The sequence below is a fragment of the Hyperolius riggenbachi genome, chromosome 12, assembly GCF_040937935.1.
Source record: "Hyperolius riggenbachi isolate aHypRig1 chromosome 12, aHypRig1.pri, whole genome shotgun sequence".
NCBI lineage: Eukaryota > Metazoa > Chordata > Amphibia > Anura > Hyperoliidae > Hyperolius > Hyperolius riggenbachi.
Genome location: NC_090657.1, coordinates 243696687 through 243716496, shown reverse-complemented (window position 1 = coordinate 243716496; position 19810 = coordinate 243696687). Strand labels below are relative to the sequence as shown.

The window sequence follows — 19810 nt, the reverse complement described above, 5'->3', positions numbered from 1 at the left end:
TGAGTCCGCCAGGAGAAAAGTGTGATATAAATGGTATTTGTCTTGTCTAATTTTTCTCTTGCATTAAGCATAAATGGTACATGCTAGGCTACTTTCAGCAACTTTCAGCAACTTTCAGCTACTTTCAGCTACTAGTGTTGGTGGTACAATGGATATGTTAGTTGCCTACCATACACTGAGGCCTGGATTCAAATCCCTATCATGGTATATAAGATGGTTTTTGAAATACTGGAATTCCCTGGCAGATGAGACCCTCCTCCCTCCGGTAGGAAAAATTAGACAAGACAAATACCATTTATATCACACTTTTCTCCTGGCAGACTCAAAGCACCAGAGCTGCAGCCACTAGGGCACACTCTATAGGCAGTAGCACAGATATGTAGCCAGACATGGCCTTGTATTTTGTGTTCAACAGTTGTCAAGAGAAAAATTAGACAAGATAGCAGTGTTCGGAAGACTTGCCTAAGGTCTCCAACTGAATAGGTGCTGGCTTACTAAACAGACAGAGATGAGATTTGAACTCTGGTCTCCTGTGTCGGAGGCAGAGCCATTCACCACTACACCATTACACCATGCAGCCACTGCTTACAGACATGTAGCCAGACATGGCCTTGTATTTTGTGTTCAACAGTTGTCACGAGAAAAATTAGACAAGATAGCAGTGTTAGGAAGACTTGCCTAATGTCTCCTACTGAATAGGTGCTGGCTTACTGAACAGACAGAGACGAGATTCAAACTCTAGTCTCCTGTGTCAGAGGCAGAGCCATTCACCATTACACCATGCAGCCACTGCTTACCGACATGTAGCCAGACATGGCCTTGTATTTTGTGTTCAAAAGTTGTCCAAAGAGAACCTCAGACAGCCAGGTAGATTCATATCCCCCCCCCCCTCTCTCTCTCTCTCTCTCTCTCTCTCTCTCTCTCTCTCTCTCTCTCTCTCTCTCTCTCTCTCTCTCTCTCTCTAGGAGGGATGGTCACCGCTTTCTGCGGAATTGTATTTTGAGCATAAATGGATTGAGCATAAATGGTACATGCTAGGCTGGCTTCAGCATGTAGTGTTGGTGAGAGAGAGAGAGAGAGAGAGAGAGAGAGAGATGAATCTACCTGGCTATCTGGGGTTCTCTTTGGACAACTTTTGAACACAAAATACAAGGCCATGTCTGGCTACATGTCTGTAAGCAGTGGCTGCATGGTGTAATGGTGAATGGCTCTGCCTCTGACACAGGAGACCAGAGTTCGAATCTTGTCTCTGTCTGTTCAGTAAGCCAGCACCTATTCAGTAGGAGACCTTAGGCAAGTCTTCCTAACACTGCTATCTTGTCTAATTTTTCTTGTGACAACTGTTGAACACAAAATACAAGGCCATGTCTGGCTACAGATCTGTAAGCAGTGGCTGCATGGTGTAATGGTGAAGGGCTCTGCCTCTGACACAGGAGACCAGAGTTCAAATCTCGTCTCTGTCTGTTCAGTAAGCCAGCACCTATTCAGTAGGAGACCTTAGGCAAGTCTTCCTAACACTGCTATCTTGTCTAATTTTTCTTGTGACAACTGTTGAACACAAAATACAAGGCCATGTCTGGCTACATATCTGTGCTACTGCCTATAGAGTGTGCCCTAGTGGCTGCAGCTCTGGTGCTTTGAGTCTGCCAGGAGAAAAGTGTGATATAAATGTTATTTGTCTTGTCTAATTTTTCTCTTGCATTAAGCATAAATGGTACATGCTAGGCTACTTTCAGCTACTTTCAGCTACTTTCAGCTAGTAGTGTTGGTGGTACAATGGATATGTTAGTTGCCTACCATACACTGAGGCCTGGATTCAAATCCCTATCATGGTATATAAGATGGTTTTTGAAATACTGGAATTCCTTGGCAGATGAGATCCTCCTCCCTCTGGTAGGAGGTAGAAGGGAGAAGGGAGGGAGGAAGGAATCCACAAACAGGCTAATTAAAATCTCCCTAGCAGAGTGTGTAGCAGCTGTTCCTTAACTAATTAGTGTAGGCAGTATAAGGACCTTACAAGGATGAGGAGGAGGAGAGGGGAGAGGGAGGAGGGAGGAGGGAGGAGGGAGGAGGGAGGAGGGGGTGGGCCAGGCCTCCAGCATTGAGAGCAGTGTGTATGGCAATAATGTGTCTGCTGGCTATAATATAAAGAGTCAAAGTTTTGCTTTATAGGGCGAATCAAACTTCCGGAAAAGTTCGCGTTTGGTAGGCGAACGCGAACCCCCGAAGGTCGCCGGCGAACAGTTCACGACATCTCTAGTGAGCACTATCAGTACAGAAGCCTATTACCAGAGGAGCTGGTGGATAATAACAATACAGTAGTCCTCACCAGAGGAGCTGGAGGATGTAATTACAGTAGCCCTCACCAAAGGAGCCGGTGAGCACTATCAGTACAGAAGCATATTACCAGAGGACCTGATGGATAGTAACAATACTGTAGTCCTCACTAGAGGAGCTGGTGGGTACTATCAGTAAAGAACCTCACCTAGTGACAAGTAGTGTTGGGCGAACAGTGTTCGCCACTGTTTGGGTTCTGCAGAACATCACCCTGTTCGGGTGATGTTCAGGTTCGGCCGAACACCTGATGGTGTTCGGCCAAACTGTTCGGCCATATGGCCGAACTAAGAGCGCATGGCCGAACGTTACCCGAACGTTCGGCTAGCGCTGTGATTGGCCGAACGGGTCACGTGTAGTGTTGGGCGAACATCTAGGTGTTCTGGTTCGGGCCGAACATGGCCGAACTCCGAACATAATGGAAGTCAATGGGGACCCGAACTTTTGTGCTTTGTAAAGCCTCCTTATATGCTACATACCCCAAATTTACAGGGTATGTGCACCTTGGGAGTGGGTACAAGAGGAAAAAAAAACTTTAGCAAAAAGAGCTTATAGTTTTTGAGAAAATCGATTTTAAAGTTTCAAAGGGAAAACTGTCTTTTAAATGCGGGAAATGTCTGTTTTCTTTGCACAGGTAACATGCTTTTTGTCGGCATGCAGTCATAAATGTAATACATATAAGAGGTTCCAGGAAAAGGGACCGGTAACGCTAACCCAGCAGCAGCACACGTGATGGAACAGGAGGAGGGTGGCGCAGGAGGAGAAGGCCACGCTTTGAGACACAACAACCCAGGCCTTGCATGAGGACAAGAAGCGTGCGGATAGCAATTTGCATTTTGTCGCCATGCAGTCATAAATGTAATACAGATGAGAGGTTCAATAAACAGGGACCGGAAACGCTAACCCATCACAGATGTTCATTGTTCATGTTACTTGGTTGGGGTCCGGGAGTGTTGCGTAGTCGTTTCCAATCCAGGATTGATTCATTTTAATTTGAGTCAGACGGTCTGCATTTTCTGTGGAGAGGCGGATACGCCGCCGATCTGTGACGATGCATCCGGCAGCACTGAAACAGCGTTCCGACATAACGCTGGCTGCCGGGCAAGCCAGCACCTCTATTGCGTACATTGCCAGTTTGTGCCAGGTGTCTAGCTTCGATACCCAATAGTTGAAGGGTGCAGATGGATTGTTCAACACAGCTACGCCATCTGACATGTAGTCCTTGACCATCTTCTCCAGGCGATCGGTGTTGGAGGTGGATCTGCACGCTTGCTGTTCTGTGTGCTGCTGCATGGGTGTCAGAAAATTTTCCCACTCCAAGGACACTGCCGATACCATTCCCTTTTGGGCACTAGCTGCGGCTTGTGTTGTTTGCTGCCCTCCTGGTCGTCCTGGGTTTGCGGAAGTCAGTCTGTCGGCGTACAACTGGCTAGAGGAGGGGGAGGATGTCAATCTCCTCTCTAAAGTCTCCACAAGGGCCTGCTGGTATTCTTCCATTTTGACCTGTCTGGCTCTTTCTTCAAGCAGTTTTGGAACATTGTGTTTGTACCGTGGATCCAGAAGGGTATAAACCCAGTAATTGGTGTTGTCCAGAATGCGCACAATGCGTGGGTCGCGTTCAATGCAGTCCTAGGCCGAAGAGGTCATAGCCTAGGGTCACAAAACCTGTTTATTTGGGCAATTTCAATGGTGGCGAGTCTGACGTACATAAATCACAGCAATGGCCGTTAGCAACGTCTGAATCTCACGAAATGTCTCATGCAGGTAGAAGACATATTGTTAGACTTGGGCTCCAAAGATGGGTTCCCTACATCTCTGCAAACCAGAGTTACAGGGCTCCAAATTTGGTAAAATCCCCCATAGGCTTTCATTGGGCCTCCTATTTACAGTTCCAAAATCTCACATCTTTTCAAAGGGCAATTACTCAGCAGTGGCACATTTTCTAGCATTGTAGGGACCCTTAGGGGGAACATGACTGGTGAGTTTCGGGCCCCTAGGCCAAAGAGGTCATAGCCTAGGGTCACAAAAACCTGTTTATTTGGGCTATTTCAATGGTAGTGTAACGCATGGTGGTGTATTCTCCACAGTCAGCATGCAACGCATGAGCTGGCGTGGAGGAGGTACACACACTAGCACAAGGAAACAGGCTATCCCTAGTATAGTGGAGGGGAGGACTGACTCCAATAGGAGATTGTGGCGCACAGAGCCGGTGCAGATCTGACAGCCACAAACAATGCTTTCGTTATAACGTCTCAGCGCAAAGTAGCGCTGAGCGCATAAACCAGAACTGAGGAGATCAGGACAGGTAGACAGAATGAACGCTTGCTAGCTAGCGGCTACTTAGCGACAGCAAGCGTCCAAAACCAGACAGACTGGAATGAGGCAGCCAATGCGATGCGGCGATGGCATGCCTCACAAAGACAGGACAGGATAGTCAGAAAATAGCAGGATTAAGATAGATGAACGTAACACAGATAAATATACAATAAGTATGTTTTCCTAGCGTATTACAATTACAGCTATCAATGAAACTATTTGTAACGTCTGACTAACATATGTATATATCGGCAATGAACCGATATATGACATAAGCAGGAACGCTGACTAGGAATGGAGTAACACAGGGAACAGGACTCAGAAGGATTCGCTATCTCTTCGCAGAGATGAGCGCAATCCACAAACGGTAACAGAACAGGATTCAGAAGGATTCGTTATCTCTTCGCAGAGATGAACGCAATCCACAAACAGAACCAGGAGCAGGGTAACTACCTCAGCACGGGTGGTCACGGTACGCGCAACCTACCAAAACGTGCTGGAAAGCTGACTAACTGCACACAGGATATAAACAGTTTGTGTACGTATACATCAGCGACACTGATGTATCACGTAACACAAATACAAGGAAAATAATAAACGTGCTGGTATGCATATATATTGGCAATGAACCAATATATGATGCAAAGACCAGCAAAGTATCTTTATAACAAGAAACACGATCGGGGGCTAAAGCGACAGCAAGACAGGCTTAGGCTGAAGCTATGAAAACCCAAGGAAACCCTGCAGGAAGCAGATCTTTATACTGAGGTCATCCAATGGGAGCAGACATGCAGATTCCCACACAGGTGAATGATAATCAGTCACAAGCTGACAGCAGGGAAAGACAGACAAAGCTATGCAGCTTGCATGGAAATAGATCAGAACTGCCTGAGCTGCAGCACTACTACTTCCAGCAATAGCTGCTGCAGCAGCGATCATTACAGTACCCCCGCCTTTAAAAGCGGATTCCAGATGCTTTTCAAAACTGAAATTCCCAACAAAACAGTCTGACTGATAATTCATGATGACCGGGACAGCCCGGCAAGACCGAATTCCAGAATCAGTCCCCACAAGACTGGACCCATCAGAACCAGAACCTACAGAACCATGCCCATCAGTACTACAAGCCCCAGTGTGACACCCATCAGAACCATGATTTCCAGAAGAAAGCCCTCCGAAATTCCCTGAGCGATACCCACCGCCTTCCAGGAACCGTTCAGAAACGCCAAAGCCTTTGCAATGCCCACCGGTACTGTCTTTACCAACACAAAACCCACTGTTGAACCAGTCCAAGGCACCAGGACAAGTTTTCTCAGAGACCTCCCAGAACACCTTGAAGCTCCAAAGAGATCCCCATAGGTCAGAATGCCCCTTAGGCTCACATGGAGAACTATCAAGAACCCCTATGGAACCTAGGGCAATTCCCGAGTCAGGGCCACAAGGACAAACATCAATATCAGGGCTTTCAGGGACCAGAACCATCTCTGGGCATGCAGGCAGACTGGCAATATCAGAACGTGTTCCCACTAAGGAAGCATCAGAGCACGCTAACACCTTAGACACACTTGGGCATTCTGGCACACAAAGAACATCTGGGCACACTGGCACAAGAGAAACCTCTGGGCCTGTCAAGGAACTGTGAGCCTCAGGGTCAGCCAAGACAGGACCAAAACCAGGACTGGCCAAAAAAAAATCATCATGACTAAACTTCGCAACTACTGGACTTTTACACGAGAATGCTGGATCAGACTTAGATGTCGCTGATTCCAGCAAAGTCAGTAACAAATCAGATTCAGGGGCACTAACAAGACAGGACAAATCTTCTGATGTATGCACTGAACCAGATAGGGACTCCACAACTACCTCTGGACTGGACAGAGACTCATCTAATACACTGGATTGGAGCTCATGAGGCGCTGCAGAACAAGTCAGTATTGCAGCAGCCCCCACTGGACTAGGCAAAACTGAGGAATTCCCTGGACAGGAAGGGGACTCTGGAACCTCTGCCACAGCGGCCAGAGAACCAGAATCTTTCAGGATACAGGGCTGGGTTTCAGGAACACTCATCAGACCGGACTGAAATTCTGAGATTTCTATTATTTTGACCAGAGAATCAGAATTATCCATGTTACAGGGCAAGACTTCTGAAACATTCAGAGGACAGGGCTGGAGTTCCTCGGCTGTTACAACACTGGAGAGGGACTCAACAACATTGGTTAAATCAGACTGTGTACAGGGCAAGGTATCTGACACACTTGCTGACGAGGACAATATTTCAATGGCTTCTGCTTTGCTGGGCAGAAATTCATCAAGTTTTATTAGAGCAGACTGTAATTCCAAAACAGCTGCCTCCTCTGCTAGAGGGTTTAAAGTATCCAAAGTACTGGGTGAAGCATAAGACTCTGCGACCACAGCTTCACTGGACAGGATCACTGAACAGTCCATATTGCAGGGCAAAACCATGGAAGCACCTGCTGGACAGCATAATGATTCTGTGACCTGAGTTTCATTTGAGAGATCTACTGCACAATTCATGGTACAGGGCAAATTTATTGGAAAATTTTCTGAACAAGGTAATAATTCTGCGATTTCAGGTTCACATAGCAGATGCTCTGAGCTATTCACGAAACTAGAGCGAGGTGTAGAAACAGGAAGATCAAGACACAATGTTTGCGCATCTGAATCACCATTCATTTGTAAAATTGGAAAATTCAGATGCTGGGGTTCTGAGTTTACTAGACAGGATTGCTGGGACTCGGAAACTGATGTAGTGCATCTATTGGCATCTGCTGGATCAGACAGGAGTTGAACTTTATTAACACAGGTAATTTCTGCAGAAGTGTTTGCAGAGACAGGCAAGATTTTTCTGGTGTCTGTTTCACTAAACAAAGAGTCATGAGTACTGGCTAGGCTAGACTCGGAAGTCAGCAGGACCTCTGGATTCTCTGCTGAGAAATTTGCGCAGGGCAAGGTTAAGAATGTATCAGTGGCTTCTGTTTTACTGGGAAGTAACACTGAGTTATCCATGGTACAGGGTGGAATTGCAGGAACTTCAATTTCACACAAAAAGAGCTCCGAATCACCTGCTGAATCAGCCAAAGGTGCTGAAGCAGGCGGGTCAGAACGCCAAATTTGCGAATTCGGAGTCACATAAAAATCATCCAAAATCAGTTCCCACACATCAATCAAGGGAGCCACACAGTCATACCTACACACACCAGCCTCTATTAGGTTATAGGCTGACTTAATGCATGCGTTCAATACCATTTCACTTTTTGCACTGTAAAATTGACAAAATGAACTTGAATCATTCTTCCATTCACAGACCAGGGCTTCCATCTCTCCCCTCTCGAATGGAGGATCCCATGCATACTTAACAGCGAAACATTTAGGCTGATCACAGTCTGCAGATATGATTGTGGCAGGGACATATATTGGGTTAATTAGCAGGTGATTGGCAGATTCCTTATTCCTAAGAATCTCCAATACCTGTAGCAAGTGTTGAACTGTAGTGTATGCAAACTTCCCTTGGTTCACAAATAAGTTGATTTGTTCAATACTCTGTAATATCTCATCATAATCATACTCAGATAATTCTTTTAAACAAAAATCTTTATTTTCCCTAGCCAGGGAGGAAAGTTCATTAGTAGTTTCATAAGTCCATTTAACTCCCCTGAAAGACAATTGCATTTCATTATCTGTTAATGGCAGAATCTCATTATAGGTCTCAGTCGCTAAGGATAACGATTCTGCAGATTGGACACGTTTCTTAGAACGTTTGCGTTTTGCCTTTGACCTTGCGGTTTTTGGTGATTTATTCAAAGCTGCAGGAAAATTATCAGTAACACTTTCTGCTTGCTGCTCATTCTTGCAAGCAATTGAAGGAGCAGCTGATTGGCCTGCTGCCAGGAGTTCATTAAGAGGAAAAGGCAATGGATCTATGCGCAACCAGTTATGGATCACAAACGCTAGAAATTCCAGCGGTCTATCTTTCAAATCGGAATGATTGAGAACATCAAATGCCCACTGGAATAATTCCCCTTTAAACAAAATATAACTTAGTTGGAGTGCCCAGGTTGAAACAGGAGTCGCTTGGAGATCAGGATTGGTCAGGAACCTGGCACATTCAGAGAAAAACTCATTTTCTGTTTCAGAGCTAAGTTCTTCAAATTTCTTAAAGGAACAGGAACCATAATTAACAGTGTCATACTTTCTGGGAATCCCCCCCACAATGGGAATTGGTAATGGGGTTTTCATAATGTAACGCTTGGTGGTGTATTCTCCACAGTCAGCATGCAACGCATGAGCTGGCGTGGAGGAGGTACACACACTAGCACAAGGAAACAGGCTATCCCTAGTATAGTGGAGGGGAGGACTGACTCCAATAGGAGATTGTGGCGCACAGAGCCGGTGCAGATCTGACAGCCACAAACAATGCTTTCGTTATAACGTCTCAGCGCAAAGTAGCGCTGAGCGCATAAACCAGAACTGAGGAGATCAGGACAGGTAGACAGAATGAACGCTTGCTAGCTAGCGGCTACTTAGCGACAGCAAGCGTCCAAAACCAGACAGACTGGAATGAGGCAGCCAATGCGATGCGGCGATGGCATGCCTCACAAAGACAGGACAGGATAGTCAGAAAATAGCAGGATTAAGATAGATGAACGTAACACAGATAAATATACAATAAGTATGTTTTCCTAGCGTATTACAATTACAGCTATCAATGAAACTATTTGTAACGTCTGACTAACATATGTATATATCGGCAATGAACCGATATATGACATAAGCAGGAACGCTGACTAGGAATGGAGTAACACAGGGAACAGGACTCAGAAGGATTCGCTATCTCTTCGCAGAGATGAACGCAATCCACAAACAGAACCAGGAGCAGGGTAACTACCTCAGCACGGGTGGTCACGGTACGCGCAACCTACCAAAACGTGCTGGAAAGCTGACTAACTGCACACAGGATATAAACAGTTTGTGTACGTATACATCAGCGACACTGATGTATCACGTAACACAAATACAAGGAAAATAATAAACGTGCTGGTATGCATATATATTGGCAATGAACCAATATATGATGCAAAGACCAGCAAAGTATCTTTATAACAAGAAACACGATCGGGGGCTAAAGCGACAGCAAGACAGGCTTAGGCTGAAGCTATGAAAACCCAAGGAAACCCTGCAGGAAGCAGATCTTTATACTGAGGTCATCCAATGGGAGCAGACATGCAGATTCCCACACAGGTGAATGATAATCAGTCACAAGCTGACAGCAGGGAAAGACAGACAAAGCTATGCAGCTTGCATGGAAATAGATCAGAACTGCCTGAGCTGCAGCACTACTACTTCCAGCAATAGCTGCTGCAGCAGCGATCATTACAGGTAGTGATGGTGACGTACATAAATCGCAGCAATGGCCGTTAGCGAAGTCTGAATCTCACAAAATGTTTCATGCAGGTAGAAGACATATTGTTAGACTTGGATTCCAAAGATGGGGTCCCTACATCTCTGCAAACCAGAGTTACAGGGGTCCAAAATTGGTAAAATCCCCCATAGGATTTCATTGCCTCCCTATTTCACTTTCCAAAATCTCACATCTTTTCAAAGGGCAATGGCTCAGCAGTACCAAATTTTCTAGCATTGTAGGGACCCTTAGGGGGAACATGACTGGTGAGTTTCGGGCCCCTAGGCCGAAGAGGTCATAGCCTAGGGTCACAAAAACCTGTTTATTTGGGCTATTTCAATGGTAGTGATGGTGACGTACATAAATCGCAGCAATGGCCGTTAGCAAAGTCTGAATCTCACGAAATGTCTCATGCAGGTGGAAGACATATTGTTAGACTTGGATTCCAAATATGGGGTCCCTACATCTCTGCAAACCAGAGTTACAGGGGTCCAAAATTGGTAAAATCCCCCATAGGATTTCATTGCCTCCCTATTTCACTTTCCAAAATCTCACATCTTTTCAAAGGGCAATGGCTCAGCAGTACCAAATTTTCTAGCATTGTAGGGACCCTTAGGGGGAACATGACTGGTGAGTTTCGGGCCCCTAGGCCGAAGAGGTCATAGCCTAGGGTCACAAAAACCTGTTTATTTGGGCTATTTCAATGGTAGTGATGGTGGCGTACATAAATCGCAGCAATGGCCGTTAGCAACGTCTGAATCTCACGAAATGTCTCATGCAGGTAGAAGACATATTGTTAGACTTGGATTCCAAAGATGGGGTCCCTACATCTCTGCAAACCAGAGTTACAGGGGTCCAAAATTGGTAAAATCCCCCATAGGATTTCATTGCCTCCCTATTTCACTTTCCAAAATCTCACATCTTTTCAAAGGGCAATGGCTCAGCAGTACCAAATTTTCTAGCATTGTAGGGACCCTTAGGGGGATCATGACTGGTGAGTTTTGCCACTGCTGAGCCATTGCCCTTTGAAATGGTGTGAGATTTTGGAACGGTAAATAGGAGGCCCGTCCTCCTACTTTTGTGTCCTACCTGATCATGCACCTCCATTACTGTGCACCCATGCTATGCATCTGAGTGAACCTAACTTGCCTAATCTCCATGCTCCATCCAGTGACTGACTAAGCAATACCTGGTACTCATACTGTGCTGTGTGATCTGGTTTTCTTGTATTCCTGTATTGTCATATTGCTGTATGTCACCCCTAAATATTGTCTGTAACCTAAATTAATGTTCAGCGCTGCGTAATATGTTGGCGCTTTATAAATACAATAAATAAATAAATAAATAATAAGTAGTGATAAAGTTATTAGCGAATAAATGGGAGGTGAAAATTGCTCTGATGCACAAGGTGAAAAATACTCGCGGGCTGAAATGGTTAAGAGATGCTTTGGTGAAAAAAGTTGTAAAATGTAAAATCCCTCCTACTTTGCATGGTGGGGGGATGTTCCTCCGAGTGAGTGTCTGAAAGGAGGTTGTGGATGTAACAAGTTGGGTAGTGTGTGTGTGTGTGTGCGTGCATATGTGCATAGGTGTGTGTGTGTGTGTGTGCGTGCATATGTGTGTGTGCGTGTGTGTATGCACGTATGTATGTGTGTGCGTGCGTATGTGTGTTTGTGTGCGCGTGCGTGTGTGTATATGTGTGTGTGTGTGTGTGTGTGTGTGTGTGTGTGTGTGTGTGTGTGTGTGTGTGTGTGTGTGTGTGTGTGCGCTTATGTGCGTATCTATATGTGTGTGTGTGTGCGCGTGTGCATGTGTGCATGTGTATATGTGTGTGCGTGTTTGTGTGCTGCATCAGATCATGACTGGCAACTGTGTGTGTAAAGTGCCTGCTATTTGTAGTCACAGTTTGCATAGCAGGTGTCCTTTTAAATAAGAAGCATCCTGGCATTAAGGTTAGGTTTAGGGGGAGTTAAACTAAGTTTCTCGGGACGACTGATTAAGGTTGGTTCCCCAGGATCGTTAAGGTTAGTTACCTACGGAGGAAGTTAAAGTTAGTTGCTCATGGGGGTGGGGTTAAGGTTAGTTGCCCGAGAGGGAGCATTAAGGTTAGCTCCCCAGGGCAGCGTTTAGCGGTGGCGCACTTAAGTAACTTGGGCCCCAGCGACGGCGTACCTAAGGAGCTTGGGGCCCCAGTGTGAGTTTTATATGGGGCCTTAATTACTGCATTGATATGGAATCCCAAAACCTACCAAGGACAGCTGCAGTGTCAGAGAGGTGTAAGCAGGGGAGGGGACAGCTGCAGTGTCAGAGAGGTGTAAGCAGGGGAGGGGATAGCTGCAGTGTCAGAGAAGTGTAAGCAGGGGAGGGGACAGCTGCAGTGTCAGAGAGGTGTAAGCAGGGGAGGGGACATCTGCAGTGTCAGAGAAGTGTAAGCAGGGGAGGGGACAGCTGCAGTGTCAGAGAGGTGTAAGCAGGGGAGGGGACAGCTGCAGTGTCAGAGAGGTGCAAGCAGGGGAGGGGACAGCTGCAGTGTCAGAGAAGTGTAACCGGAGTAAGTAAACAGTTGAAGGATTACCTCTATGCAATGCCCATATAGAGATGTTCATTCCAAGCGCAGCAACAATGAAAAGCCAATAAGATGGATGAAGAAAAGCCCCTAGTTGGCCCCTCTGTTCCAGGGGTCCTAGTGTGGTCTCAACCTCTGCATTCCCTATTGCTAGGCTACTGGTATTAAGGTTAGTTACCCATGGGGGGATTAAGGTTAGTTGCCCAGGAGAGGGGCATCAAGATTAGTTGCCCAAGAGGGGTGGGTTAAGGTTAGGTGCCTTAGGCTCTACTAGGGGAGGGTTTTTCTGTGAGAGTAGGGAAAGCTTAGGTCATAGTAAAATAATGGTAAATATTAGCGATATTTTACTATGTGAATGAAGTAGTGGAATATTGGTGCATTTGTCGGTATATTACTATCTCTGTCCCGTTTAGAAATGTACATGGGTGCAGGGGGAGGGGAGGTGCTGTTCAAAAAATTAAAGTTACAAAATAAGTAATGTAGCACAATTTTATATCAAAGCATTTTCTACTTTAACAAATTAAAGTTTTACCTCAAATATTACTTCCCCGCCTTTATATTTCAATAAATGGCATATGAATTGGCTAAAGTCACTAACTTCACTAGGACCAAGCTAGAATCTGGCCACAGCAAGCTGCCTGGCGCTCTTGTTTTGCACATAGCCTGTATTAACAATACATGCTTCTTCCATTCATTTTATTTTTGTATTTTTTTTCACTGTTACCTACCTTTTACATACAATGTAAAATAAACTGCATCAATGAAAGCATCAGATTTAGTGCTATCACAGCCCATATGCATCGTATACGCCTTTGCATCCCCGATTAAGGCATTACTTATGTTCAGATTCCACGAGCGTCTGTCTTCTGACACCTCCACACAAAACCTCCCATCTTCTGAGCAGTAAGTCCTCTGGATGGTCAGGTTTGTACTTTTCAGCAGGTTGTCTGAAGCAGGGGGCCCGAAATCCACATTTATTATTGAGCAATTATTGGTTTTGAAAGGAACAGTTTTGTCTTCACCACATCCAATATCAACCCGGTGAGGGTCTGAAAATCAAAGACACATTAATACATAAAAATGCAATAAAAAAATTGCATAGTTATAGCTCTTAAAGTGAACGGGAGATGAAGCACCCTCATGTATTTTACCATATAGATCAGTGGGAACATTAGAGAAAACACCTACCCTGCTCTCTGTTTCATCCTCCATTGCTCAGCCTGCTTGTTATCAGCCCTGATAAAATCCCCAGCATTCAGTCTGGCTTTGCTCAGGAAACATTATAGCTGAGTCTGTCTTCTCTGATGTATTTTCAAGCCCAAGCCTGCCCCCTTCTGGCTCTGATTTCCTGTTCTGTATACTACAGAGAGCTGTGATGAGATGGGAGGAGCTGCTGCTGAGGAAGGAGCTTTTTTATCTATATTTGTTAGTCATAAGAGGTTTTTAGAAATGGTGATTTCATTTTGCACACAGCCCACTAAATATTATGCTTTTCTGATGAACTGTGTTTTGCATGGAATTTTAGTAAAATAAAACACAAAAAACAGCACACCAAAGCGGCAAAAATCCCAGGTATAGCATTTATTTTGTAAAATCTATTGGGGGATATGTTTATTTTGTGCCACAGCGTTCATCTCTGGTTTCCGTTAAAGCGGACCCAAACCAAACATTTTTTTAATTCAAAATGTTTAGTTGCACCACTCTGACACATACAAAGATAAATAAACACTCCTCCAAGCCTATGAGCATTTCAGTGCATGCTTTTCACCCTTCTCTTTTCATAACTAGGGTTACACAGGTGGCAGCCATTAGCAATTCCTCCATTGCTGGACACCTCCTACTCCACCAGTCTGCCGGATTCTGTCCCAGCAATATGAAAGGAAGGGAGGGGTTCCTCCAATAAATATAACATATGTTATATTTGTCATCATGCAGCTGAAAAAAGGCTGCTATTTATTATTATAATTTAGAAAATAGATTTTATTTCTGAAATCTTGTATTTTTCATGTGGGTCCACTTTAACATAATAAATGCATTCAAAATCTGTTATGAGTATTCATCAGAGGGTCATCCACACTAAAGATCATAAAGATCTGCAATTTGCCTTGTATTTCCCTAATTCAGGCCTACATCAAATATGCTACAAATATTAGCCAGAATTGGCCTGATAATTGAGGACACTGCTCAAAACTCAACAACATGAAACATTTGAAGGCAGTGCTGGATCCCAGGTTCAGCAGTGCAAAAAAAGGTGAAATAGAGTTGCACCATGCATTAAAAAATCAGTATACTTTATTGCTGGATATATCTGTCATTCTCTGCTTCGCTGGTGACATCCCTGTGAATATGGTGCACAAACTTCCTCTCTTCACCAGCAGATGTCCTCATGAACTTTGCCTAGAATCAGCCTCTGCCTGACAGCAAAGGGCTCACTCCTCCAGAGCTGGTATTCCTCTGCAGACTGTTGTTGGGAGGAGATTTGGATGGTCACCTGATATCTCAGAAATAGGATATAAACCAAGCCTGAGCACTAATCCAGTGCTAGTTCATCATAGCAGTGTTCTGGCCCTCCTAGCCTGAGTTATCATCCCTTGTACTCTGTTCCTTTCTGCCCTTGTATTCCTGCTGCCTTCCTGTGTATGACCTAATATACCCTGGCTTGCCCTGCATTACTCCATATATTGGATATACTCCGAAACGCATGTGTATGCCTATCTGAATCCATCTGCCAGCAGCGTTATCTTATGTTAATGCCTGGATATCATTGCATTTAAGCCATTGCTTCATTTATTCCTTGCCTTGGTATTTCAGTTATTTCCTGAACAGTGATATTTCCATATGATTGCAGATTTCATGCATTGCTCATAAAGTGCTATGCAGGATGTGCAATGCATGATTTGTATACAACCCCTACAATATGCAAGTTGAAAGCTTGCACAGACAGTCATAGTAACATCTCACACATCTCAGACCTCATGGAAGGAAGAAGTATCGAAGTGATGGATGGTGATGTGGAGCGCAGTGGCCAGAGGCAGAGACCAGGGTTACTTATGTCAGAATTCTTGTGGTTTGTTCATGCAGGAAAAGCTGCCATATGTATATGTTTTAAAGAGTACCTACATTATAAATTACAGTTTGCAGGGATGCTCATCCAGATTCCAGATACCTGAACTATCCAGATATCCGAACTTTTTTCTGGTATCTGAACCCGGATACGGATTCCAGATACCTGGATAAATCCGGAATGTACTATCCGAGCTAACTCAGATATGTATTAGGTATCTGGAAATCAGTCCAGATACCTAGTTTGGGTACCCGGATCTGGATAGTTTAACTACGAAGATGACGTCCATGACATCATTGAGCCAATCAGAGGGCTCCCAGCCGAAGCCCTAGCAGCCAATCACAGGGGATCCGGAACAACCCATATATCAAAAAGAGGTAATCCAGATATCTGAATTTATCCAGATTTTTGTAACGATTGTGGAATCGTCTCCGTGGTCAGCGCACCAGACGTGCGCTGACGCGGCGGATTTCCTCCACAAGCGTATTATTGCGGACACCCAGGCTAGGTGCCATGCACCCGCAGAGGGCAATTCCCACCGGCAGATGGCGCTGTGAAGTGCAGGCGAACACAGCCGCTGCACAGCCACAGATGCCAGATGGGAATTGTACAGATCCGGGACAAGGTACAATCAGGCAGGGCTGGATAGCCCACAGGGAACAGAGCAAAGGGACAGAACCAATGTGTGCCCACCAAATTAGTCGCCACCCAGCGACGGCGAACACACAACGGCGGAAACGAAGTAGGAAACGCAATCGCAAGAATGGCGATTGCCAATAGCGACACAAGACTGAGCAGGACAGAGCACCAGGGTAGCAAAGGCACAGCAAATCATACAAAGAGAAAGATAAAGAAAATAACAAATGCTAGCTGAACGCGAACACCGCACTCATTCGCAACAGTGCACGCGTTCGTGCGCGGTCTCCGCATGTTACGCACAACAGAGACAAGCACGCCTAACTAACCAAAGACAGACAAACACGAAACAGAGAACGCGAGCGCTTGCTTAACGGTTACCTCACCGAGCCTCCAGCAAGCGCAGCAGACAAGACAGACAGACGAAAACAGGGACAAGCGACAGAAGGATCCCCAGCGCTAGCGAAAAGTGGCTAGCGCGATCCCAGAAGACAGAACAGAAGGATCCCCAGCGCTAGCGAAAAGTAGCTAGCGCGATCCCAGGAGACAGAGTAGCAGAACAGAAGGATCCCCAGCGCTAGCGAAAAGTGGCTAGCGCGATCCCAGAAGACAGAACAGAAGGATCCCCAGCACTAGCGCTAGGGCGAGTGCGATCCAAACACACGGCAGACAGAACAGATGAGGTAGGCAGAAACAACCGCTGTTCCAACCTACACTCCAGACTCAATCAGAAGGATCCACAGCCGCTAACGCTAGGGCTTGTACGATCCAAACACAAGACAGACGGAACAGGCAAAACAGATAATACAACCTGACTGGACTAGAAGGGGAGCCTAAAGCAACCCCCAGGAATTAACTATACTAGATAGCAATGGCTGACACTCCAGCAGTGTCCATCAGGAACAGACCATGGAAGGGAAATGTCCAGCAAAGCATTCTGGGAGCAGAATGCTTTTATAGTGCCAGTCATCAAAAGAAGGCAGGTAAGGGATTTGCATGACTAATGTATGCAAATCCCTCAGCAACACAAGCTGCACAACTGACGTAAGGTCTCCTTTCCAGAGTCCTGCAGCAAGCAAACCTAAACAATGGTCAAAAGGCTGCCTGCCTGCGCAGGCAGCTGAGTGGATTCTCACAGTACCCCCCCTCCTAGGGTCGAATTCCAGACGACCCTCAAAACTGATATCTCCAAACCACTTTAACAGAAGACTCATGAAGGTCGGGCCAGCCCGACAAGGTCCAATTCCAGAGACAGTCCACCCGAAACCGACCTCATCGGAAACAGAAGCCACCGAAACATGCCCGTCAGCACTACCAGTCTCAGCGTAACACCCATCAGGACTGTGAATGCCAGAGAAGAAGCCATCGACACCCTCCAGACAATACCCACCACCTTCCAAGGAGCGTCCGAAAATACCAAATCTGCCACAAAACCTGTTCGAAGTGTCTCTTTCAAAACAAAAGCCGCTGTTGATCGTATTCAGGGTACCAAGCAAAACTTCTCTCGGAATCTCCCAGAACGCCTTGAAGCTCCGCAGAGATTCCAAGAAGCCAGAACGCTCACCAGGCTCACATGGAGAACTACCAAGCACCCCCATGGAACCTATGACAGTTCCAGATTCAGAATTAGCAGGACACCCATCAAGATCAGGACTTTCAGGGACCACTTCTGGGCATGCAAGCAGGCAGGCTAAATCAGAACATGTCTCCACCGAGGAAGCATCTGAGTACGCTGGTAACCGAGGCACACTTGGGCTTTCTGGGTCACAGAGCACACTGGGGTACACCAGCACAGGAGAAACCTCAGGACATGTAGGGGAACTGCCAACCTCAGAGTCCGGCACGACAAGACCAAAACCAGGACCGGGCAGAAAATCGTCACGAGCAGAGGTCACAGGTACTGGTCTTTCAAAAGAAGTCTCAGTCTCAGGCTTAAAAATCTCAATGACTGTAATAATATCTGACAGAAATTCATCATTGACTACACAGGCGTGAAGCTCCATCAGAGCTGAAAAGGTAGCCAGCAAGGCAGCAATGCCTACTGAAGTGGGCAACACCTTAGAAGGACTTGGGGGGCAGGAGACGTCTCCTACAAGTTCTGCACCCTTTTGGGAGGAACTCGGAGATCTCCAGGAGGTCAGACAGGACCTCAGGAACATCCTTTTTCAAGTTTCCTAAGAAGGATTCTGAACTATCCATGTTACAGGGCAAGGCTTGAACTTTATTTTGTGAACCGGGTAGATGTCCCAGGGAAGGTTCCACCATAAACTGAGACTGAATTTCATCCTCAGGACAGGGATACACAGAAATATCTAGTGAAACTAACTCTGGCTTTCTGAGTTTCGTTTCACTGCAGGGAAATTCCTCCATAGCAGTCAAACCAGACTGCAATTCCAAAATAGCAGAGAAACAGGTAACAATGGTTGCAATACCTAGACGAGCCTCTAGGGACACTGCAGAAGATTTTAAACAAGGTAATATTGGCTCATCCAGATTACTGGGTGGAGAGTCAGTACTTACTTCAGAATCAGACTCGCAAATGTCAATGCGAGTGGACATAATGTCTTTATTCATGATACAGGGCAGGCTCAGAGACATCTTCTCTGGACAGAGCAAAGGTGCTTCAGTATCAGGTTCACAAAACCAAAGTGCTGTCTCATTCTTAGACTCGGCTAACGATGTCGAATCCGAGGAGACAGAACGCAAAATTTGCGAATCCACAATCGCTTTAGGTTGCGAAACCGAACACTCCAAAGACAGGGATTCTGAGGTCTCCAGGCTGGATTGCTGGATCTCAGAAACGCCAGCTGACAATGTACCTTTACAAACGTCACCTGAATGACGTACACGTAATTCATTCAGAATCATTTTCCACATACAAATCAGCGGACTCACAAAGTCAAATTCACACCCTTTTTTTTCTCTTAAGGCGGAAGCATAACTTATACATGCTCTCAAGACAGATTCACTTCTGGCAATGTAGTACTCACAAAACGACTCTGAATCGTTCTCCAATTCATACGCCAACACTTCGAGCTGTTTTTTCTGGAACGGGGGCTCCCATTCACACCTGACTAGGTCTGAGCATTCATACTGAACCATGTTAGGGGAAGTTGTGACAACAACATGAGGAATGATATTAATTTTACTCTTGAAACTGCATAGTTTGGGAATTTTCCCCATAGCAAGATCATAGATGGAGGATCTTAAAGTAGTACTGAGAGAAGAAGATCTGTTTTTACATGACAAGGGATTACACAAATCATTGACAAACCTGACACACTCACGCCGATCACAATCGACAGGAACATCTGAGAAACCGGCAGCAGATCGCACAGATTTAACCTCTAAACAAACGGGAGAAACTCCATCAGAATTCACGCAGGTGTCCACAGTCGAGGCACACCCATTCATTTCAGGTCGCACAGTGTCCAAACTCACTTGCTTTACCCCAGAAAGACAGGAATAATCATGT

At 45.6% G+C, this 19810-nt stretch overlaps 1 protein-coding gene across 1 annotated transcript in view; it reads right to left on the bottom strand.

Moving 5' to 3' along the window:
- LOC137541324 (uncharacterized) overlaps nt 1-19810 on the bottom strand; it is a 177401-nt gene that overhangs the window by 74098 nt on the left and 83493 nt on the right. Inside the window, exon 4 of the mRNA XM_068262572.1 lies at nt 13364-13684. Within this exon, the coding sequence (XP_068118673.1) occupies nt 13364-13684 (321 nt within the window). The remainder of the gene's footprint in view (nt 1-13363; nt 13685-19810) is intronic.